We start from the raw sequence: 25,723 nt of genomic DNA, 5'->3' as shown, positions 1-25,723 counted from the left end.
CAATAGTAGTGGTTCGCTTTTTTTTTCATCTGAATAATATAGGAATCTCATGGTAAAAGTATTAAAAGTAGAATCAATTAAAATATTTTCATGGTTCATGGCGAAGACATCTCTTGAGTAATATACACAACAGCTTGTTATAAGCTAGACACTAGTGAAAAATCCACTAGCTGTCTGTTCGTAATTTACTCACATATATGTATTTATTTAAAATGTAATAAATTAAAATTACCTTTACCCAATCAAATAATAAAAATCTCAATTGGTTCAAAAGCGGGAAAGTTATCGATAAGTACTCTCTATTGATTCATTTTTTTTAAATCTGTTACATGTCTGTTACAAATATTTGTTCTAACTGGAAAATTACTTAATTAAGTATAACTTTATTTTACACAATAGGCTATAATTATATATAAGTATTTGACTTATAAAAGAAATAACAACTAATGAATTAGAATAATTAGCTAATGACAAGTACTTAGTTAAAATGATTTGTTATTTTAGTTATTGTAGATAAATAGCTTATTTGCTTAATATATATATTAGGATGTTTATCAGCTAATCAAAGAATCTCTTTATAGTTTCCTTAAATTTATCTATCCGTGTTTCAATAAACCATCAACTGAGAGAACATCGTACAATTCGTTCATGTGTGAAGCTACGCACACAATTATTATTATTGGTTGCTTTTTTGCGCTTAACTAAAGCACTGTCTCCGCTTCATTACTTGTTGAGTTTTCAATTCCATTTCAAACTCAATGACAAAGACGCATCCATATACAGAAGTGCAGTGATAGCATAATATTTTTAGATGTAGAATATAAGTGTCATCTGCTTATTTATTTTCAAAATCGTGCACGTAACAGGTAATTGTTGTTATATATTTAATAGATTTTTTAGCTTAATGTGTTCCTCTTGTAATACTTAAACGCTCGTTTGTAGGTTAGAGTAGTGCGATTTAATATGCAGAACAACCCCCAGGAGCTTTCATGGCAGGCGATTCAGGCTATTGTGGGGGTTAAACTTCCACCAAATGTGTTGCGTTTCGATGATATCGGATTCCATTTAGTGAATAATTCCGTTTCGAGTGCTGAAGATTCCGATTCAGATGTAGAAATAGTAGAAAATGGCTGGGAGTCTGACAACAACGTATCCTCTAAACCTGAACATTCAGATAACGAGAAGACGACATCGGACCGTGACCAAAGCGTATCGCCCGTCTTACGACTTGTAGAGCCAGACAATAATAATTCAGGTAAAGAAATATTAGATTATAGAAATTTTGTAGTTAAAATGGATACCAAAGACATAACAGATAACGATAACGACCAAGTGCCTCAAATTAATAATGATGATGCTGATAGCTCAAACGGAAATGTAATGTCAATAGAAAATTATTTGGAGGTAACTCTATCAACCGATTCAGAGGCTAGTCATATTTGTAGCCAGTGTAACCAAATGTTTCCCAGTGAGCAAATGTTGTCCTCACATCAATGTAGTGCTAAACCCACCGAAGAAAAGAAATATCCTTGTCATGTTTGTGCAGAGAAATTTCCAAGCTACTGGGAATTAAGAAAACACATAAACAGCCATTTCCCCGGTATGTTAGATTCAAAATCAAGTTTTTGTCATCTCTGTCAAAAAGATTATACTAAAACAGGATTTATGAATCACTTGCGAAAACACACTGGAGAACGTCCTTTCGTTTGTGAGCTCTGTCACAAAGCATTCTCTCAGTCAAGTTCATTGTCGATACATATGAAGTTCCACTTGAATGTTCGTAAACACGCTTGCACAGTTTGCGAGAAAAAATTTGTAACTAAGAGTGAACTGTCCCGTCACATGACTGTACATACCAAGCAAAAGTCATATTATTGTGGTGTTTGTGACAAAGCCTTCACTCGATCTGATAATATGAAGAAACATGAGAAGACACATGGATAAAAACCAGGCATAGTCTGAGCCGTGTAAAGCATCACAAACATTATAAACATACAGTGTTTCTTCAGTGTTTGTGAAGTGTCTTACACAAATACTTTTTTCCAATTCTCTATTTGCCAAAAATTTTAGTCATATGATTGTTAATAAAATTATGCATTGTTTTATACCAAATTGAAAAATTCACATTCTAGTTGATAACTTAGTCATATCGGTGTGTTATTGTGAGTGTGTCCACTCTCTTGGTGTGCTGTTGTAGTTGCTTTTGAATAAGGTTTTTATATATGCAATTATTAATGCATGTTCGGGATTCTTAAGGATATTAAATATATGCCTTCATAGGTGCTTTATTACAATGTCACATATCTTGATCCAAAGTTGCCTTAGATATGATAAAGTGATATTTTAACATGTGGATATAGGTCAAGCGTCCAATAATTTTATGATAGCTACACACATTGTAGTGTTTGTATAAGATAAAATGAATTAATACTTTAAATTTGAGGCCTTTTACATACTCTGAATTTGTCACAAAACTAATAATAATTGTTCCTGCTTCACTCTAAGAGCTTTAAACAAATATATATTTTTGTAACCCTTTACTATAAAGGTATTTTATACCAGATGTAAAGTGTATCTTTGCCAAATTTTAGATAAGTATTTGAAGTGATTTTTATAAAACTGTGTTGTAACCAAAGCAATATCGTCTAATGTGCCTATTCTAATTTATTTAAGTAATAAATATCAAACCAAATATTCTTTAGATATTATAAAGTTCATGGGAAAAGATAAGATATATACCAAATTTGTATTTATAGAATTTCATATTCATTATTGTATATGATTCTAATGAGGCATTATTGAAATAAAATTCCTGTTATTATGGTCTCAGTTTCATAATCTAGTTAAGCCATTGTGAACAATTAGCATATAATAGATAAGTATATTATTGTATTTTAAGCTTAATTGAAAAATTATTGGAACAAACATCACAAATGTTAAACAGTGAGGATATATTTAACGAAATAAGGTGTTTTGTCTTTCTATAAGAGATGACAAAGTCAAATATATTTTAATGTATTTGTTTTCTTTATGGGATAGTCAACTTTGTAACTTTTAATTAATTCCAAAGATATAATTGGCTAATAAACCAAAGCTATTTAATTTTTCAATCGTGCCACTCTACTATTTTTACTGATTGTCAATAGCATATAAAATAATTATTGATTTTTTTTTTATATTTAGATTAAGGCAATAATTACATTTTAATATATTTATTATATTTAATAATTAGATTTTTAGATGCATGAATAGTTCATAGAGTTAAGAATTTAGATTGAGCCAAATAAAATACACAAAAATCTACAAGACTGACAATAATATTCAGAGTAGATATTAAATTGTGCACAAATGTAACATTATTTATTGAAGCCTAACAGCAATTATTAAATATTTATCTAAAATGCACCTTGTTATAACTCATCATGACAATTAGACTAAGATCAGTTTTATGGATTATGAACTGTTTTATAGAAAATGTAATAATTGTCGATTTTATTAAAGAGTTGTTTGTTGCAAAACATGTTTTATTTATTATCAAAATTAAATAGGTCGTTTTCCCTTTGTTCTAGGTTACGGTAGCGATGTCGGCAAGGTTACGTAATCTTAATCCGTTTGAGTTACATAAGTATCTTGTTAATGTTTATTGTTTGAATGCCAAGGGTTCCTCTACGTTACTGAAACGAGACACTTCTAGAGATAGAACCGACCTTGACGTTATAAGAGAAAACCACAAGTTTCTCTGGGAGGACGACGAGGTTGCGGATACGTGGGAAAAGCAATTGGCAAAAAAATATTACGATAAACTCTTTAAAGAATACTGTATATGCGATCTGAGCAGATACAAAGAAAACAAAGTAAGTTATATATTTAATTGGAAAATAAATGTTGTTGTCGAAACTGTTAAATCAGTGCAGCTGTATTTACGTGCGTTAACGGTTTTAAAGGCAACATCGGTGATAATTTATGCGCATTACTCTCCCCTAAGTATTAAGGATGAGATGGGGACGATCCCTCGTGGAACTCAATTGCCTTTTTTGCTACAGAGTCCTTCCTTTGTGTGATGTATCGGGGAGCGCAACAATAGCCATAGTGCCTTTTCGTAGGCTAAATATAGCATGGCATGGCATTCTCCCGCACCGATGCACGGTAGCGCACATCTGCTCGCCACTCCTTGTTTCCTAAATGCACGAAAGATACAGATTTTTTTTTAAATCGGTTGATTTATTTCGTTGTATTTTAAGTTTCTCTGATAATAGATGTTAGTAAATTTATTAGTTGTTTTACAGATAGAAAAATATTAAAGATACCTACTTTTTTATTTCGATCTTGAAGTATTTAAGATTAATTTATCGGTCGCTTATCTATGAATGTGCACAGTCGTGCATATTTTGATACTCATTGTGAGTTCAAAAAATTCTTTGATTAGAATCTTATTCTAAACTTCACTTTGCGCGTCGGTCCGTTTGTTTTGCTTATAGTATTTTATATATTCATATTCAATAAAGTCGTTTTTAAAGCTAACAATATTATATTCGTATACTGAATCTTACGTGAAGGTTTTAAGTCGCAAGCAACTACTATGATTGAAAATTGGCAAAAATAAAACAAAAACTTTAGTAAAATTTATTTGTCACGTAATTTTAATAAAAATGAACTATATTATTTTTTTAGTAACAAAAAATGCCGCTTAGATGTTGCAATTATTAGAATAATTTATTAATTAAATATTTTTTTCGAATATTTTATGTATATCAACAATTAAAGCATGTAAAAATATTTAATCTATAAAGGTAGCTCTAAGATGGCGTGTTGAAAGAGAGGTGGTGTTGGGAAAAGGACAATTTCAATGTGGCGAGAAAACGTGTAGCAAAGATCGAGAGCTCAAATCTTGGGAAGTTAATTTCGCATATTTAGAAGATAATGAAAAGAAGAATGCTCTTGTGAAATTACGTAAGTATATTTATACAGAATATAAAATATTTGGACTTTATATAAAAGGTCTTCCCTCCCTCTAAAGAGGTTTTAAGTTTATTCCACCTCACCACTCTACTGCGGTCTTGTGGCAGAATATGTCTATGATGTTTTCCTCGTCGATTAAAACGATTAACGACGAATTAATTGTAAAAAAAAAATTAAAGACATGAATACTCAGTTCAGAATTCGAACTCATGACCTTTAGTTAAGATTTTCGTTTTTTATCCACTAAGCCATCTCGAATCTATCTTAATATTCTATTCATTATATCGGTCATGTATGGATCGGTCTTTATGAAGTGACTGCCTACGTCAGATATTTGAAGCCATAATATGGTTTAGATATCAGTTATACAAAATCTGCTTTAGTAAATTAAAAAATTATTGGTTAAAAAACATTGTTACGGTATTTCTAGAAAGCTATACTAATTAATGAGAAGTTTTTTTGTATAACTGAGAAAAGCTATTAAACAAATATACACTAAACTTATACCCGAAGGTGCAGCGCGTTTCGTAAAAGTTTTTAGTATGTTATATTATATAATAATATATATAAGTAACTGCGCTTCGCAATTTCACCCGTTTTAAATTTAGAATATGAAGCGTGAATTTAATGTTCTTGTTTTAAATAATTAACTACGAACTTTTTTAAATGTATTCTAGAATGTTCGGTATCTCTCATTGATATCAATGACCTTTCATGTACACGATTTGTTGATTTTATTGATAATTACTTGGTAACATTCTACCGCAAAACAGCAATACTTGATATTGTTGTGTTCCGGTTTGAAGGGTGAGTGAGCCAGTGTAATTACAGGCACAAGGGACATAAAATCTTAGTTCCCAAGGTTGGTGGCGCATTGGATATGTAAGCGATGGTTGACATTTCTTACAATGCCAATGTCTAAGAGCGTTGGTGACCACTTACCATCAGGTGGCCCATATGCTCGTCCGCCTTCCTATTCTATAAAAAAAAAAAAAAAACAACAATTTAATAAAATGAATTGTTATAGGTCTCTGTCCGATATGTTCAGAAAAATTAAATTATAAATCTAAAAAACGAGAAATTAAAAGACTTAAAAAGAACCAAAAGAAAAAGAGAAAACACACTGACAAGGAAAAAGATGATAGTGCAAATGAAGAAGGCGAAATCGTACCATCTGAATCCGCGGTAGACGAACCATCTACTTCTGCACAGACGGACGAGAAGATTGGTGATATTGAAGAGTCATTGTGGAAAAAAGGTAATATAACAAATTACAATGATAATTTATTTATATGGCAATAGCAAACTGTCACAAATAAAACATCTTATTGTTAGAATATGTCCAACTAGTTGAAAAGTAATAATCTTCTATGAGATCAATACTTTAAATAGCTTGTACCCGAATCTGTACCCTAACATACTTAGTCCGTATGCTTCACGACTCAATTCTAAATTGAAACTATAACTTGAAATATTTATGACATACAAATACAGTAACAGCCTGTTAATGTCCCACTGCTGGGCTAAGGCCTCCTCTCCATTTTGAGGTTTGGAGCTCATTCCACCACGCTGCTCCAATGCGGGTTAGTATAATAGCCCGATGGCAGAATTTCAATGAAATTAGACACATGCAGGTTTCCTCACGATGTTTTCCTTCACCGTCAAGCACGAGATGAATTATAAACACAAATTAAGCACATGAATATTCAGTGGTGCTTGCCCGGGTTTGAACCCACGATCATCGGTTGAGATTCACGCATTCTAATCACTAGGCCATCTCGGCTTTTATGTTTATATTTGTTTGTAATTACATATTACTAGACTAGGCGTTCGTTAAGAATCTTTAACTACATTATTTAACAGCTAAGGACATGCAAATATTTTGACTTAAATTATAAATTAAAGTTATTTTAACTTAAATACAAGAAATAAATTGACTATACATGGAATTTATTCGTTATTAATTTATTTCGTTCGCAAAATTGGATACAATGAGGTGGTACATACACGAACGCAATTAATAATTAACAGTATCGTGGGATAGATCCAAATACATCAATAATACAAAAATAACGTTGAACGGTATTTGTTTGCGCTTCTAGCTGTGTGATTCTTCTAGTGTAGCCTTCGATCAACAAGTGTGGCATTGGAATATAAAATATACTCCAATGTCAAGGGGAATAAAGATAACAATACATAGATTTATAAATTCCATTTCCATGATTTGCTTATACCTATGAAATATATATATATAATAATAATAATAATATCCTGGGACATTTTTCATACACGGCCATCTGATCCCAAATTAAGCTTGTACAAAGCTTGTGCTATGGAAACCAGACAACTGATATACTACATATACTACTTTTCTTTTGTAAATACATACTTATATAGATAATTACACCCAGACTAAGGACAAACAGACATGTTCATGCACACAAATGTCTGTCCTGGGTGGGAAATCGAACCCACAACCTTCGGCGTGAAAGGCAAATGTTCTACCAACCACGCCAACCGGCTCGTCAACGTCGTCGTCATAATGTTATATATATATATATGCACTAAACAGATATTGATTAATATCTCTATAAACAACATTACTCCCCGAGAGTATTTTGATGAGCGATCGCATACTAAGGGGGTCTGGTACAGAACAATGCAGCCTAGCCTATGGAAAAGTCTTTGGTTTGATGGTCCCAATATGACCAGGTCTTCAATTGTTACAGCTCTTCGACTTCGTTCCGGACACATTCCATTAAATAACTTTGGTTTCCTTATGGGTAAAACACCCTCACCTAATTGCAGCGTATGTAATATCATAGAAGACACGTATCATGTAATAATGGAGTGTGCTCGAAACGAAGCTGATAGAATATATTTTTTACGTATAATTAATTATTGCGGAGAGGTGGGGGCATGTAACAGTGTCCTCGCTGACCCTCCATCAGAACCAGCGAAAGTTTTGTAAAAGCTAGTGAATGATCTTATTAAGAATGATGTAAACGCTATGACATGAATGATGTAATTAAGCAATGTGAAAAGTTTAATGTTCTGTAAGCACTATGAGGGTGGTATTTTCTTAAAGAAAAAACCCTCTTTAAAATAAATGAATAAAAAAAAAAACATTACTCCCCGTAACTTAATATTTAGTTTAATTTAACTTCCAAAATTTCTATAACAACATCACTGACAGTAAACGCAATTTATTCATTCATAATAAATAACCACAGAATAGTTAAACTTACCAATGATATAATGTTAATTAAAGGTCGAAGTTGTTTTATCTTTACTCTACCTGCCATTAGAATCGACTAGAGGTAAACGCCCAGGCACCGCCCCGCAAACCTGTAGTCTAAATGTAAAAACAAAGTCTTGTTCCTTCAAACGAGGCAGAGGCATCTTGCGGGGTTAGTGCAGAACATTCTTCCCGACTACTGGCCGTCGTCGCGTTTGAACTCTACTACCACTTACCAACATATGGATTGGAGACAATATCCTTCCCAGCAATTATAAAAAAATCACAGATCGCTCAATTCAGGCGTTATCAAATTGTTTTTATGAAATTGTGCCTTCAAATTAAAAAAAAATGCTGTATAATAACTGCTTACTAAGTTCTGTGTAATGAATTTCAGGTGTTCAGGAAGTTGAAGAGAAAACAAGAGAAGAAGAATTTGAAGAATATTTAACAGAATTGCTGCTGTAAGCACGCTTGGTCTGAATATTAAATATAAATACTAATATGGGTTAGGATTAAAAAGTTTTTTTTTGTTAAATTTTATTTTATTTCATGGCAACAACTTTTTGTGTTTGGGTAAAAATTAATAAAAAACGCCTACATTATCAATAACATTACATTTATATAAACAATTCAAACAAATATATATCCAATTGATTTGTATACTATAATACGTTTAATTAAAGAAATTCAATAATTCAGTCAACATAAATATTATTTTCTTTTATTATCATTGTGAGAATTACAATGTAAATAAAATGAAAGATTTTTTGTAAGTAAATAAATAAAATATATTATATAAATATTTTCTAGTACATTTTAAATGATTATATTTTTCCTGAAGTAATTTTAATCTCAACTGTTATATCAAACCATAAACATTTTAATTGATAACAAAAATAATTATTATTTATGTTTAATTATAAACATATGAATCTAAAATTAAAAAAGAAATATAATTCTACGCATAGAGGTGCGTTTCCACTTTTCACTTTGTTTCCACTTGGCATTTTCTGTGTTAGCAACCGTTTGCAAGCATACTGATAGTTACCAAAAATTATTACAATACTCAATATTTGTCGGTATCTTAATTAGATAAACTTGTCACCAATACGTGTTGACAACACAAAAGTTTCCAATTTTCCTTTTATGGAGACGCAACCTTACATTCACAACTTTGATGTCAAGTTTCCGATCAACCTCAAAAGGATGTCCTAACTTGCATTGTATAATTATATTAATCAATTATTATAACCATTGTATAAAACAATTGCATTGTTTATAATAATTATGTCTATACAATACAGTAACATCCTCTTAATGTCCCACTGCTGCGCGAAGGCCTCCTCTTCCTTTTTTGAGGAGAAAATTTGGAGCTTATTCCACCACGCTGCTCCAAAGTGGGTTGGTAGAATAAACATCTAGCAGAATTTCAATGAAATTAGTCACATGCAGGTTTCCTCACGATGTATTCCTTCACTGTCAAGCACGAGATGAATTATAAACACAAATTAAGCACATGATAATTCAGTGGTTTGCCCTGGTTTGTACCCACGGTCCTTGGTTAAGATTCACGCGTTCTATCCATCTCGGCTTATATGTTTATATTTGTTTGTTTTTATAATTACATATTACTAGACTAGACGTTCGTTAAGAATCTCTATGTTCCTTGAGATTTTCAGATAAAATTTTTCTTTCCATTTGAACTCATCTTCCATCCATCTTCAAAGAATATATATTTTTGATAATAAAAATGATATATACGTTTTATTTTTGGCTGTAACGAGTGTTTAAATAATATTTATGACTCTTAAATTGATATAAAGCAACCCCTATGTTTGCATGTTCGGTATTTATAGTATTTTTGAAAAGAAAATAATTCGTGTTCAAAAACTTAATAAAAAAATATAATATGTGTGAAATCGATGCAAGAATTTAAAATCTTATTGCGTTAATATTAAAGTCTATTTTAAGAGTGTCTTCAACTAACATCTATTTTATTACACGCTCTGCTTGGCGATCGATTCATATCAAAACACGTAGCATTGTAAACACAGCAAAAAAATACAAATTTTTATACTTATATATCGCTACACAGTTGACACAATATTAAAGACAATAATAACAGCACAGATATACAGAAAGACGCAAAGGCACAGATAAAAAAAATGAGACAAAACAATTCAGCCGATAATGAGTCTCGTATGTATAAGATAGTAATTAATAGGTATACCACTTATTATATAATATTTGCTGTATTTAAACACGTTCATAGGTAATGTATGAAATAATATTTTTGTCTGTCTGTCGATTTGAATCGAGCTAAGCGTATTTAACAAAAAAAAAAAAGAAAGAAAATATGTATCAATAACAAATTCAAATTCAACAATAATAGCTTTATTAAAACCAGCGATCGAATTCATTTCTACATTTCAAATACATAATTTGTTAGAACCATCTTCGTTAACATTATAAGAGCAATTAATTGACCATACATGCAGATCGTGTATATACAGACACAGTCTGATGAAACCTGAAAAGAAAAAAAATATATGAATATTTTCTAATAATTGTTATATATATATTAAACACATCTTTTTTAATTACATTTTTTTTTACTAATTTCTATTTCTTAGGTCGGAAGGAACATAGTATATAATTTAGTTTTTTTTTTTGTTGTGTTATAGACAAAGAAATCTTTAAAACAATTATTCTAGAATAATTGAATGTTTATACAACATATTTGTATCAGCTCAAATAAAGTACATTTTCACGTTGAAAGGCCGGATGTGTGTGTGTGTGTGTGTGGTGGTGGTGGAGGGAGGGGGGGTGTACCTGCGGTCTACTTGTGCTTGGCGAGGTCGTCGTCGTCGGAGCAGTCCTCGTCGTGCGTGTGCGTGAGGCGGCGCGGCGTCTCGGGCCGCACGTGCGGCACGGAGCGCTCGCCCTGATCACATAGGGAACGGTGTACTACTGGATAGACTAGCCGAGGGTGCATGCCATACATCCGTACCACTAGTAAATTGGATTTTATTATATCTAAGTCACGTTAACACTTTTAAATCCGTACTCAAACCTATTTCGTCCGTATGCTTCACAACTCGGTTTCGAATCATAGAGTATGACTACACCTCCGACGATAACGAGCGCCTAGCTGATAAACTGACTATAAAAAAGTTTTTTTTTTAATTTATTTGGTTAGCAAAACTGGACACAATAAATAAGATTAAAATAATTAATAGTGTCTTACTAGATGTCAAGCATGCAAAAATATAAAAATATCATTCAATGGCGCAAACAAATAGTTTGCGCTTCTTGCCGGACCAATTAATTAAATTATTTGTAGATTTTTTATTTACAAAAGTATTTCATAATAAATTCATAAATTATATATAAATTGCTAAATAACAAAATTACATAGTAGTAAGTAGTAACAGCCTGTAAATGTCCCACTGCTGGGCTAAGGCCTCCTCTCCCTATTTGAGAAGGTTTAGAGCATATTCCACCACGCTGCTCCAATGCGGATTGGTGGAATACACATGTGGCAGAATTTCGATGAAATTAGACACATGCAGGTTTCCTCACAATGTTTTCCTTCACCGAAAAGCACGAGATGAATTATAAACAGAAATTAAGCACATGAAAATTCAGAGGTGCTTGCCCGGGTTCGAACCCACGTTCATCGGTTAAGATTCACGCGTTCGTACCACCGGGCCATCTCGACTTACAAAACTTTGACCAAGTCATGACAAAATTACATAATAAATTCAAAATCAAAACATCACGTTCATCGCGTCATGTACTCGAAAATGTACAATCGTCAATTTTTTGGTATACGGCGTAGTTTTATTAGATGAGTTTGATAGTGAAAGTGTTAACTAATTCGCTTTTAATCTGATTGGTTGATTGCTGCCAATGACGTGATAAGCTACCAATAAACGTCCAGTATTTAAACAGATTAGTAAATCTGACATTGGTCATAATTTCAGAAACTGGCTGTGTGTGTGGTATCTGTAACAAGTTGAATCATTAAATATTTTGTAGTTCTTTCGAGGGGTACCTTTAGATCGGCGCTCTCCGACGTGCCCACCACCTCGTCCGAGGAGATCTCGGCGACGCAGGCCGCGCTCAGAGCGCGCTCAGTGAACGCACGCTGCGTGCTCGAATGTCTCGACCTGGAATTATACAATATTTTAACTAACTTTATGTATATTAAAATAAGTAAGGTTAACACATTTATGGGCGATAAAAACCATAGATCTTTAAAATAAAATAGCTAATCATCTATATGGATTATTGAGCGTGATGCGGGTAGCGGACGTGGGGCGGGTATTGGGCTTGGTGCAGGTAGTAGACGTAGGGCTGGCAGTGTGCGTGGTGCGGGTTGGCGGGGGGCGAGTAGAGCGCTTGGGGCGGGTACTGTGCGAGGTCTGTGTTGTTCGTGTGATGTGGGTAGCGCGCGAGGGGTGGTGCGCGTGGTGCGCGGTACGGACCGGTCGATGGTGGGCGTGTCGACGGTGAAGCGCTGCTCGTGCGCGACGGTGGACTCGTGCGGCATGAGCATGGCGGGCGCTCGGAACATGTAGCAGAACGGGTAGTACATCAGGTTGAGGAACGACGCCGCGTACAGGTCTGCGTACCTCACCACCTGCAATGGACGTTTAAATAAATAATTAATAAATATTAAAATATTAAGTTCATTCAAAAATAATCTCGTAAGACTACAAGCCCAAGCCAAGTCGATCTGGAGTTGAGGCTCGGAATATCGGCATTGTGAGGTAGTAACTAGAGCAACGAGACAGTTAGAGGTGCTAGTGTTATATAACCTGCGAAGAGAAGAACGTTTGCCTGGAGCCGGAGCGGAACAGCGAGCCGAGCATGCCGTACGCGAGGTCCATCTTGTGCGTCACGTCGCGTATCGCCATGCGGAGCTTCGATATGTCGGGCTTCTCCTTCGTGCTCGAGTCCAGATCTCTGCGAACAATTCGAACGAACGATCAATACATTTCTAAACGATACTATTAAGAACTCAGTACAACATAAAGTCAAGATGGTCCAGTAATTAGAACACGTGGATATTCACCGAAAGTTTACAGATGAGAGGATATTACACGAAGCAAAACCCCCCAATAATCCGCGGAATAGACGGTTTGTCAATAAAAAAATAAAACTGCATAAATGTAGCAGAACATGATAATTATAATTATTCTCTAGCCCTTAAAAAATATTTTTGTTTTTGCTCTCATAACAGGTATATTTTGTTCCACTTAGCTCTTTTTTAATTTGGAAACAAGTCGCTGAAGTGTAATAAGTCTATAGATGGTCAACAAGTGTTTTCAGGCCGTATATTAAGGCAGACGGGCAAATGAGCCATTTGATGGTATGACGTCCCTTGTGCCTCATACCGGCTCGCTCACCCTTCACCCCGGAACACACCAATACTAAGTATTGCTGTTTGTCGGTAGAATATTTGAAAAGTGAGTGGTGACGGGCTTGCCCAAAGGCCTACCATCTTGTTAAAGTTTTCCGACTGATTCATGCATGACGACGTATGTCTACTATTTATTCTATAGTTTCGATGTCACTTGAACATCATGGTTGTAACAGGAAAGTCAATTCCATAAACAGCTTCCATCGCACTTATTCTGGTTTGAGCGGAGTTACCATAAACAAAATTCAATTTCGACTATTGTTGATCTTGTTGTTTTTTTTTCTAATATTTAGAATATCGGTTGGATGATTACTTTTGATAAATAAATAATCAATTGTAACCTCTGGACTTTATTATGGAATATAAAATATCTATTAGAATTAAGTCGTTAAACACGTAAATAAAATATTTTATCATTCTCGGTATCATAAAACATGAGTTTAACGAGCGTTCTTGATGCGTTAATTGCAGAAACAGCAGTAAACGTTATGGTTTCTAAACGGTTGTAATGTTTCCTTAAATAAATATTATAATCCTTTTAGTTATAGTCTAGTTACTTAGTAGTGATAAGGTCAACGAGTCTGGGCGAAATGGGGAAATATATATCTTCCCTCATGTTAGTGCCCCCCCCCCACTAATTTCAGCACACAATTGGAGCAATTAGGTATAAGCAAAGTAGCCTTTAGGTGGAGCAAGTAGTATTTCCCAATAAAATTTCATCAAAATCGGTTCAGTGATTTAGCCGTGAAAGCGTAACAGTAACAGTAATTTTCGTATTTGTAATATAATTTTAAGTGATATATATACATACATATGTGAAGAGAAAACTTTGTACCACTTTTTAAGCTCATTGAGCGCACAGAGGAACGTGAGATTTGGAATGACTTAATACTTATAATGTTTATATGGAGAAGTAGTGCAGAAAGTTAATATTTATGGATATTTATGATTTAACTACATTATATTAAATAAAATTAAACATTATTGTTTACGTTCATACAGAAAATGTTAAACACGTCGTCTATCGTTTCTTGTCAAACGTTTTTTGACATTTCATTGGGTATGCTTTTTTATTACCATCATTCGTCATCTATAATTGAAACATTTATGCATAGAAGTTAAATAAAAAATTAAAAAAAAAAAATTGCATGAATTATGAATTAGCAATAAATTACTGTCAAATGTGAGACCTCTTGTAATAATTAATATGTTAAAATAAATGATAAATTAAAATCAAGAATAAAATTTGACAACATCAATCGGTTCCACTTCTTCATCTTTTAAATAGTTATAAATATTTTATAAGCCGTTGTTTGGGAAGCAAAACATACATCGCTTTATCGCTTTAAAAACTGAACTACACATATATACAACAACTTTCAACTTATTTCACTTAATGTAGATATTTTCCGTAACAGCCTGTGAATGTCCCACTGCTGGGCTAAAGGCCTCCTCTCCTCTTTTTGAGGAGAAGGTTTGGAGCTTATTCCACCACGCTGCTCCAATGCGGGTTGGTAGAATTCACATGTGGCAGAATTTCAGTGAAATTAGACACATGCAGGTTTCCTCACGATGTTTTCCTTCACCGTAAAGCACGAGATGAATTATAATCACAAATTAAGCACATGAAAATTCAGTGGTGCTTGCCCGGGTTTGAACCCACGATCATCGGTTAAGATTCACGCGTTCTTACCACTGGGCCATCTCGGCTATATATATAATGTAGATAGGTAGGATGTAACTACTACCATTACCAAAATTATTTGAATGTACTACGTATTACATTCACGCTTTTATTAAATATACGAACGCAATTTAATTTAGTCCGCTCTTGTCAACACGCGAAATAAATTATATTTTGCGTCAGCGGTATTCTATTCATGGAATTGAAATTAATGTAACGTGATTCAAAATACTAAAATACATTAAAGTAAAAACGATATAATTTACTGGCAAGAAACATATATACAATAATTAAGAACATCTGTTATTGTATTAAATAGTATTAAACAAATGCAGCGAAGGGGTTGCCTCGTTGAAAAAAAAAAACGTTTTTAGCAATGTGATAGTGCACCAAAAGAGTGATGGATTTTAACATAACTAAAAATTATTATTAACACAAATTAAGCACATGAAAATTCAGTGGTGCTTGCCCGAGATTTTTATACGCTTACTTTAAGCTAAGATTCTCGTCTTCTAACCGCGGTAACGACCAGGGAAGACAATACAACACGCTAGTCTCATCCAAAAACATTTTTTATCTATAAACGTATGTCACTTTGAATCGATTAGATAAAGTTGAAAAGCCGATGCCGATCCATAAGATCAAATTTATTTAGTGCACATTACGAAAATAATTTACCCACCAATTCTTCTCTCAAGTTTTTTTAATATTTTAATTTGTGCTTTAACAAATAAATAAAAAATAAATAAATAAATAAATAAAGTATGTATATCAAAAAAAACAGTCAGCCATTTAGGAAATTGCTTTATTAATCCTGTGAGACATAGAGAAGGTTCTCGTTGAACAGTTTTATTGTGAATTTACTTGTGGTAGGGCTCGTCTGGGTAGGTACCACCCACTCATCAGATATTCTGCCGCAAAACAGCAGTACTTGGTATTGTTGAGTTCCGGTTTGAAGGGTGAGTGAGCCAGTGTAATTACAGGTACAAGGAATATAATACCTTAGTTCCCAAGGTTGGTGGCGCCTTAGCGATGTAAGCGATGGTTAACATTTCTTACAATGCCAATGTCTATGGGCGTTGGTGACCACTTACCATCAGGTGGCCCATATGCTCGTCCTCCAACCTTTTCTATATAAAAAAAAGAATAATATAAACGCGCTTAATTATTAATCCTATAAAGGTTGGTCGGCTAAACGGCTTATTAGCATTGAGACATTTATTGGCAATTACTACATATTTAGCGACCATTCGGACGTTTAATAACAAACAACGATATAAACTGAATAATAAGATAAATTATAATGATCATTGCGATCACAAAACATCGAAATTACGGAATGATAATGCCGCTAACGAAATGTCGTCCACAGATAAATAATCATATACATATATGGCTATATATAACAGAAACGTATGTAATTGGATCATCGTATGTGTTGTGGTGAAAATGATAATGTACTAACATTGTAAGGACGTAGGAATTATTTTACACGTAGGTTTTAATATACGACTAATATTGGCAAAGATAATAGACCAAAATATCCAAAGTTTCGTATTTAAATCAAACTATCATTTTTACTATTGGGACTGTCTGATTATAATCTAACATTTATATTACTGTGTTCCAATTTCAATATTGAGTAAACAAATATAACGGGCATAACATGATAAGAGATTAAAGTTGTAATTAATGATTATTCTTGCAGTTATAATATTCATGGACAGAATGGGTCAAAAATACCATAAAAAAGGTATATATATATATATATATATACCTTTATATTATATTACCTTTTAGGTATATATATATATATATATATATATATATATATATATATATATATATATATATCAACAAGACAAACAGGCTTAGCAGGATAGCAGACCAGCAGGCTAGCAGGACCAACGGCTTTACGTGTTTGTAAACTGAACTGAACTCTTTCCGGTCGTGTCGGATTGCCGTCCCATCGGATAATGAGAGTTAGGGAAAGAGAGTGCACATATGTTTGCACACTCACTTGTACTATACCTCCTGCGTAGTTGGCTAATCTCTCTTGAGATTGGCCGCCGTAGCCGGAATCAGTCTGGAGGACACTATTATTGTATTATATATATAATGATTTTTTGTGGTACTAAGTTCTCAATTGACCAATTCTGCCCATAAATATTGGAAATGCAAGAATAATCATTAATTACAACTTTAATCTCTATTATATTATGCCCGTTACACTTGTTTATATGTATATCCCTCTAATTAAACGTACATCTTGTGTTAGGAGTGGAGACAATTGCCCAAGAATTTAGAATCGAAACTGCCACTTATATAGCTACGCGGTCCGTAAGCCATTGCGCCATTAACGCTTAACCCATATATAAATAACAATTTACTCACTTGTACATATCCCCAAGTTGTATATCCAGGTTTTGCAGCTGAGCGAACAGTTGACACTTGTCGGTCCACACGTGTAGCTCCTGAACCAGTTCAGGTACTATTAAGAATGTCCGCCAGCCGCCTATCTTCTTGGACTTAAGGATATCGCCGAATATATGGTCGCCGATGTAGAGTACGTCTTTACCCTTTGCTCCTATGAGCTCGGTGAAAACATCACACGAACCTTGAAAGAGAAGAAGAATAATAATGAATTTAATTGTGACACTATGATATATATAAAAATTTGGCGTGGTAATAGCGCTCTGTGCAAGCCAGCCTGGGTAGGTACCGCCTACTAATCAGGTATTTTACCGACAAACAGCAATAATTAGTATTGTTGTGTTCCGTTTTGAATGGTAAGTGAGCCAGTGTAAGTGCAGGAACAAAGCACATAATATCTTAGGTCTCAAGGTTGGTGGCCCATTGGCGATGTAAGCGATGGTTAACATTTCTTACAATAATAATGTATATGGGCGTTGGTGACCACTTATCACCAGTTGGCCCATATGCTCTTGCGCCTAACTATTCAATAATAATAAAAAAACACACACAATGTTTCGAGGGACATGATAATTATTCGAGATCTAGAAAATAATAGCGTTTTTAATGTCGGCAAAGTTATTATAGAACTTACTTTAGAAGTAAAATTGAGGATTTGAGAAGTTTAACGTAAAAATCTTTTATTATAAATAATAAATCTAAAGTTTGTGTATGTCTATCATCTTTCATTGGAATACAGTAAAGATTTCCTTCAGGGATATGACTCGGTTACATCGATTTGGAGGTATACACAGGCAATCTTGAAATTTATATTACAATAATTGACGAGCCGGTTGGCGTGGTTGGTGGATGCTTAACTTTCACGCCGAAGTTTATGGGTTCGATTCCCACCCAGGACAGATATTTGTGTACATGAACATGTCTGTTTGTCCTGAGTCTAGGTGTAATTATCTATATAAGTATAAGAAATGTAGTATATATAGTATATCAGTTGTCTGGTTTCCATAGAACAAGCTTTGTACAAGCTTAATTTGGGATCAGATGGCCGTGTGTGAAAAATGTCCCAGGATATTATTATAATTATATATTCTTACAAATGATTCCTACTGTATTATTTTTATTATATTTGCCGAAACGGAAGTTTCCGTAACGCTGAGGCTGTACAGATAAGCGATGAATAAGAACACTAAATTGATAAATAAAATAATTCCCCGTATCATGTGTTATCTGGTCGTAAATGTCTCATGAGCTGTTCTTAATGGGAAATGATAAGATATTACTCAATATCCTATGTGACATTTTTATTGGCATGTATGTTGAGACTGCAAGAAATATTGCCAGTGTAATTTAATAACGAGTGTGCGAATGACAAATGAAAATAATAAAAAAAAAAACGGTATTTTAAATAACAAATTAAAACTTAAATTGGTTTTCAATTAATTGTAGTTTATGTATCGTCTGGATTTTGTAAAGAGATTTGGTATTTACTGATCTATCTCTTTCGCCTCGCGAAGAACGAGAAAGAGTATTCAAAGCTGACTGCCAACCTTCACTAGTCGAAGTGGCACTCGAAGAAGAAGAAGATCTATCTTTGAATTATTCAGAAATTAGACCATTGTCTAGTAATTGAATATCCATAATTTCTAACAAATAACCTGAATACATTCATGGAATGTCATTTTAGGAACCTTACCTCCTGAGTATACAAGTCCCTCGTGCAAGGGTCCGACATGATGGCCCATCTTCAAAGCGCCCGTGCGTGTGTCCACTTGGCGCAGTGTCGTCCCCTCGCCGAAGAACAGCGGTTTCTTTGCGTCAACCACTATCCAGTCGAAGTATGTCTTCCAGTTTCTGTGCGGCTCGCCAGGCTGAAAAACATTTAATTTATTTACAAAAGGTAGGCAGGCAGACTAGCAAATGGACCACCTTGTACTCCTGGTTTATCGGACCTGGTGCAGCGTCATCGCTTAGTATAGCAATATGTATCTATCTTACTTCAGTCGATACGTAGTCAGTTAAGAGGGTAGAGTGAGATTAATAATAATAATAATAATTAGGACATTATTCACACACGGCCATCAGATCCCAAACTAAGCAGAGCTTGTACTATGTAAACCAGACAACTGATACTACATATACTATTTTTCTTTTGTAAATACATAATTATATAGATAAGTCTTTATATAGAAAAGATTGTCTTTCTACAACCTCTGGTTCACCACCATGATCACCACGTATTACAGTTATAGCCTTAGTGCATATAATATTGCGTGTGTAAGTGTAAATCATATTCATTATCTAAAAATAAGTCCTTAAGAATGTGGCCATTGAAATCCCGCCCCCTTGCAACTCGAAAAATAGCTAAACAATATATTTTTTACGCGTGAAATTCTTATTCGCACTTTGGTGCTACATCTATGGACCGACGCTGTCCGTTGTTATGAAAATGTGTGATACGAATCGAATCTAATACGACAACGATTATAATTATTGGTAATCCATGTTTACACATAAAACTGACAAATGAACACGTAAAACGTTAACCTTTAAATAGTATTTGCACGAGAAATACAAACACTTATGCGATTATGATGTAGGCGAGATGTAAACATTATTGACACAGATCTTCGACTTCAAAGACGTTTACATTCGACGCTGCCATTCCGTGAACGATTTTTTTCCCCTATATTTCTAACTAGCGGCCCACCCCGACTTCGTCCGTTGAACAATTATCTTTTTTACGCTAATATTGACTTTCATAGGAAGAAAATTGACGACCTTGGGTTACATTATTGCAAGTTTCGTAGGGATCTCTTTAAAAAAAAAAATATAGTCTATGTTACTTGTTGATAATGTAGCTTTCGATAAGTGAAAGAAATTTTAAAATCGGTTTATTAGATTTTGAACTTATCCATTATAAACAAACATACAAAAAAATCTTTCTCTTTCGAAAAGTATTATATTATATGAAATTTAATCTTTTTTCCAAATAAAATTTAACTTGCAATGTTTGTTAGTTTTTTTTAAGTCAAATCTTGCAAACCGAATTAGAACTAGATCCCTTTAACCTACTTCCTTTAAATTTCATATATCGGTTCATTACCGATGACAACATTTTCAGGATATACGTGACCTGACTGTGCATCCATAACTGGCTTCAGACGAGGGAATTCTTCAACCGTCAACATCATAAGTACAAAATGTTTTATATCATTTTTATTTACTGTCAATTTATTTATATGGAACTTACGTAATGTCGGCTTAGAAATAGATATCGCATATCGGCATTTAATCCACATTACTACATGACGTAAGCGGCGGTAACCCTCCCACGTCACTGTTACCATTTTATAGTCGCTCGTTTGAACGGAGAACTAAAAACTATACTATACTGACTGTTCTCCGCGACTTCTGTTATTTATATGCCTATTTATTTATCAATGTCTCGGGCTGTAGACGATACGTTCCGTGGTTTAGTATTAACAGACATACAGACATATAAAGTTACTTTTTAATTTTATTATAATAATTAATATTTAATAGTAGGTTTATAGCGAAACTTTTAGTAACAAAAATGTTTGTTAGAAATATTCAATATAAAACCGTGTAACAATTATCTCAAAAATATATATCTTCTAGCAGAGTAAGTAATGAGTTTGTTATTAAGTTGATCTAGGTAACACAAAATAACCTATTATATACATTATAAATATAAAAGTATATAATAATGCCTGAACCTCGAAAATTATCGAACATATTATATTGCCTTTTACACATTGCAATTCGAAGCAGTCGTGTTAGAAATATCACGAGTTATTTAAATAATTGTGTGAAAACTTTGAATAGCAATTACAAGGAATAGATCGGTTGGCGAATTTTTATATCTATACTTATAAAAAAAATGTCTGTTACGTTTTCGCGGCTAAACCACTGAACCCATTTTGATGAAATTCGGTGACGCAAGCTTGAACCACATGGACGTTAAGGATACTTTTTATTCCTAATACCTAACAGGCCCCTCTCAAAATGGCGGACGAAAACCAGTTATATATAAATGAATCAAACGCAATCTTGGCGGTTGGTGAACCAACTCTAAGGATTTATTTACAAAACGCCAGTACGAACGCGGTCGTACCATCCTTTCGTAATCACACCGCAAGTCATCCAAGGTTTGAATAACAAAGTTATTATTTTAACACTTACACTAATTGACAAGTCGAGATGGCGTAATGGTTAGAACGCGTGAATCTTAACCGATGATCGTGGGTTCAAACCAGTGCAACCACCTGAACCAACTGAATTTTCATATGCTTAATTTGTGTTTATAATTCATCTCGTGCTTGACGGTGAAGGAAAACATCGTGAGGAAACCTGCATGTGTCTAATTTCATTGAAATTCTGCCACATGTGTATTCTACCAACCCGCATTGGAGCAGCGTGGTGGAATAAGCTCCAAACCTTCTGCTCAAAAGGGAGAGGAGGCCTTAGCCCACTAGGACATTAACAGGATGTTACTGAACTAATTGACACACAAATTGACCATTTGACGAATCGAGGTGATCATTACGTAAAATTGTTTGTAAATATTTCTCTTCGTCCATTTTGAATAATAATTATGTGTCCTCATTACATACCGTTATTATATATATATATATATATATATATATATATATATATATATATATATATAACATTAAATACCAAAGTGCCTAATAATACTAACTCAACACACACGATATTCAAATGAACGTTATACTTATAAAAAGTTTAGAAAATTTAGAGAAAACTCCACATGATCATCTTTAAACGAATGACAATACTTTTTAAAATGAAAAATTAATTATATTTAGTGTCTATTTAATTATTTTGATTGATCAAACCGGTTAAAAATTTTGTTGCAAGATTTCAGTCACACATAGAAACGAGCGTTGTTATATACACTCTACATCAATGCATTATACAAAATAAAACGAATAACTAATATTATAAATACGAGAGTAACATAGTATGTAACGCTTTCACAACTAGAACACAAACCGATTTTGATGAAATTTAGTATGAAGCAGGCTTGAATCCCGAGAAAGAACATCTTCTTAAGGAGCTTTATTTTTTATATAAAAAAAAATAATTAATTAATAATTATCATTCTGACCGGGAGCTTCACTGGCGTGTGTCGCGTAAACCAATAGTATTACAATACAAACGGTTTATGTACCCTTATTATACATAATGGAGCAAGTATACTTATTGGTGGTAGGGCTTTGAGCAAGCTCGTCTGGGTAGGTACCACCCACTTCATCTAATATTCTACCGCAAAACAGCTGTACTTGATATTGTTGTGTTCCGGTTTGAAGGGTGAGTGAGCCAGTGTAATTAAAGGTACAAGTGACATAACATCTTAGTTCCCAAGGTTGGTGGCACATTGGCTATGTAAGCGATGGTTGACATTTCTTACAATGCCAATGTCTAAGGGCGTTGTTGACCACTTATCAGGTGGATCATATGCTCGTACGCCTTCCTATTCTATAAAAAAAAAGTATAAACCTACCTTCGCGCCGTATGGGAAATCGAAGAGGTAATTCATAATCTTGTCTGTGAAATTGTAATCGCTGTTCGTGAGAATGAACAATTTCGCGCCACTCTCCCTTATCCGAGACAGGAACATGGGTAGCCTGTCGTCTTTCTTCAAGTAGAGATCCAGATTTTCCGTGGTCTTCTTCTTCAAGTCGCCGTGTATGTGGACGTAGTCGACCGCGTTCCTCACATCTTGGAATATTGATTTGAAAGACATTGCGAGGTCGCCGCATCTTACGCCCGTCTTTTCTCTGAAATAATATCAGTCACGTACCAATCCATATTTAACCTATTTAATCATTTCTTTGACAATCAACTTAGATGATAATGAAGCCCTGGCTGGAATTGATTGTTCTAGGCTAATGGAATATTGCTATCCATAAAATACAAAAAAAAATCCTTGCTGTATAAGAATTGAATAATACGGAGGAGCTATGGGCAGAGTTCATGTGTTCACACAGAGCGCGACTACTTGAAAAAAAAGCTTACCCAACCAGGTTTTGCCGCTCAACTTAGCCCCTAACTGGCCATTTTAAGACATTGGTTACATGACATAACAAATTTAAGTCCAGTTATTTTCTAACAGATATAATTTTGTATATAACCTTATAAATACATATGTACATATAAGTTACTTCTATGAATTTTAAAACACAGATGGCCTATATGTAAATCGTGACGAAGGTATCACGTACGCTTGGAAGGGCACAAACTTAGACAGATTCAATATTCATACTGAATATTAAAACATAACACTTCATAATCTTTACTAATATTATAAACGCGAAAGTGAGTTTGTTTTTTTATTTGTTACGCTTTCACATCTAAACTATTTAACCGATCATCATGAGATTTTGCATACACAGAGATACTTTTAAGATCATAGGCTACCTAACGAAATCCCACCCCCATCACCTTCACACGCAAACCACTTAAACTAATGTAATCATACGATCAAATACTCTAAACAATTCTAGCGTTTGCAGTTAATCTAAATTCAAAATGGCGACTAAATATTGCGTCCAAATTCGAATATTCAAAAAAAAAAACGGTATGAATTCGGTTTATATATTTGTAATGACAAAATCAATTGAGCAAGTAATAATCACTCTCACCTGGTATACTGCGGCGTGTTCGTGAAGAAATCTATGAGGCACGCTATCAGATACGTCTCCGGTAAATTAAATAATGTATTCAACACGTAGACTCTTGATTCGTCGAGTGTTAAAAACTTATTAGGATATAATTCATATACTTGTGAGCTGAAACAAGTCATCTTGTTTAATATGAACACCAAATGATTAAAAAGCAGTTCTGATATTATGACATTAAAAAAATGGATGGCATTTTCATTATGAATGAAGATGATTTATGTCTCCATTCGGCCATTTTCGAGGAAGACTTGCCAACTGCGCAGGACATATTGTATTGCACAAAGGGCTTTTTCGTACTTTCCAGAGGCTTGGGACGGTACACACTGCCTATTGGATAAAACTCCGGTCTAACGAGAGTATCTCAGCGGAAAATACCAGATTCGAACCCAGGACCGTTGGAGCTGCATAGGCTAGTCAGAGATCACCGAGGCAGTCATTACGAACAAACTTCATAAGTCGAAAATATTTCTTAAGAAAGTAACATATAAATGAAGAGAGTCGTAAATATATTGAAATATCCCAGAGCCATGAAGCGTAAAGCACACTCGTTATGTGTGCAACATTTAAATATATAACCTAAATTATAATTTAATTATCACAGATTAAAAATACTTACTGCTTTAGAAATTCAAATCCATGCACGCAGACTAGAATGTTACCGTAGGCATCTACTTTCAACAAGTTACCATAAAGCGTGTCGAACCATAGACCTCTAAAATAAAAAAAAATACATTAAAATCGTCAATCAATTATTAAAACGACGTCATAAAAAAATTAATACTAAAATTTTACATGTTTATAAATTTAACTCTTAGTATCAGAAACTATATTTTAGAATCTATTGTTTATTTAAAAAAAAAGTTAAAAGAAACATTGGTTATAAGCCAACCGACGTTTAATTTCTTTATTCATACATATATATATTTTTTTCGTTTTAAATTACTTTAAGCCAAGATTTGACAACTACGATACTTTTCTACTTCGTTTTCGAAAGTAGCACAACTGTAATTTTAACTCGAAGACCATAATCTATGTGACCATAGATTATGTAAACAACAAAACTTTTCATGAAATTCGATTGAAACGTTTCAATCATTCGGACACCACAAATAAATTGCCTAATCCTGCTATAGTATATATATATATATATATTATGTATTATGTATTAATTCATTCTTTAACTATGTAAAACCCGTATGTTTCGATATAACTTGATGCCATAACACATTTTAAATCTAAACAAAACTAAG

General features: G+C 33.7%; 2 protein-coding genes across 6 annotated transcripts in view; one reads left to right on the top strand and one right to left on the bottom strand.

Annotated features, from left to right (window-relative positions):
• The first annotated feature begins 721 nt into the window (after positions 1 to 721).
• On the top strand, positions 722 to 8,830 carry LOC126772229 (protein FRA10AC1-like). 2 transcript variants are annotated; one of them, XM_050492502.1, is made up of 5 exons: positions 722 to 866; positions 3,570 to 3,854; positions 4,791 to 4,950; positions 5,987 to 6,217; positions 8,595 to 8,830. In XM_050492502.1, exons 2-5 carry the CDS (start codon positions 3,582 to 3,584, stop codon positions 8,663 to 8,665), a joined length of 735 nt encoding a protein of 244 aa, XP_050348459.1. In that variant the 5' UTR covers positions 722 to 866; positions 3,570 to 3,581; the 3' UTR covers positions 8,666 to 8,830. The 2 variants fall into 2 exon arrangements, with proteins under 2 accessions (XP_050348459.1, XP_050348458.1); XM_050492501.1 differs by lacking the exons at positions 3,570 to 3,854; positions 4,791 to 4,950; positions 5,987 to 6,217; positions 8,595 to 8,830 and adding an exon at positions 943 to 3,518 and having other exon boundaries at positions 726 to 866.
• A 1,748-nt stretch (positions 8,831 to 10,578) lies between these two features.
• LOC126772181 (cytosolic purine 5'-nucleotidase) overlaps positions 10,579 to 25,723 on the bottom strand; it is a 38,663-nt gene continuing 23,518 nt past the window's right edge. For all 4 annotated transcript variants that reach the window (XM_050492406.1, XM_050492405.1, XM_050492407.1 and 1 more), the window contains 10 exons: positions 25,090 to 25,185; positions 24,435 to 24,581; positions 23,294 to 23,570; positions 19,439 to 19,613; positions 17,707 to 17,929; positions 13,024 to 13,171; positions 12,691 to 12,845; positions 12,258 to 12,372; positions 11,033 to 11,144; positions 10,579 to 10,730 (listed from right to left, as the gene is read on the bottom strand). In XM_050492406.1, the coding sequence (XP_050348363.1) occupies positions 11,040 to 11,144; positions 12,258 to 12,372; positions 12,691 to 12,845; positions 13,024 to 13,171; positions 17,707 to 17,929; positions 19,439 to 19,613; positions 23,294 to 23,570; positions 24,435 to 24,581; positions 25,090 to 25,185 (1,441 nt within the window). In that variant the 3' untranslated portion in view covers positions 10,579 to 10,730; positions 11,033 to 11,039. The remainder of the gene's footprint in view (positions 10,731 to 11,032; positions 11,145 to 12,257; positions 12,373 to 12,690; positions 12,846 to 13,023; positions 13,172 to 17,706; positions 17,930 to 19,438; positions 19,614 to 23,293; positions 23,571 to 24,434; positions 24,582 to 25,089; positions 25,186 to 25,723) is intronic.

The sequence above is a fragment of the Nymphalis io genome, chromosome 12 (genome assembly GCF_905147045.1).
Source record: "Nymphalis io chromosome 12, ilAglIoxx1.1, whole genome shotgun sequence".
Classification (NCBI taxonomy): Eukaryota; Metazoa; Arthropoda; class Insecta; order Lepidoptera; family Nymphalidae; genus Nymphalis; species Nymphalis io.
This window is presented reverse-complemented; position numbering and strand designations above follow the sequence as displayed.

Bases quoted from the DNA above. Each gene is read 5' to 3' on its own strand.
- LOC126772229 (XM_050492501.1), top strand. From the start codon at position 964: ATGCAGAACAACCCCCAGGAGCTTTCATGGCAGGCGATTCAGGCTATT.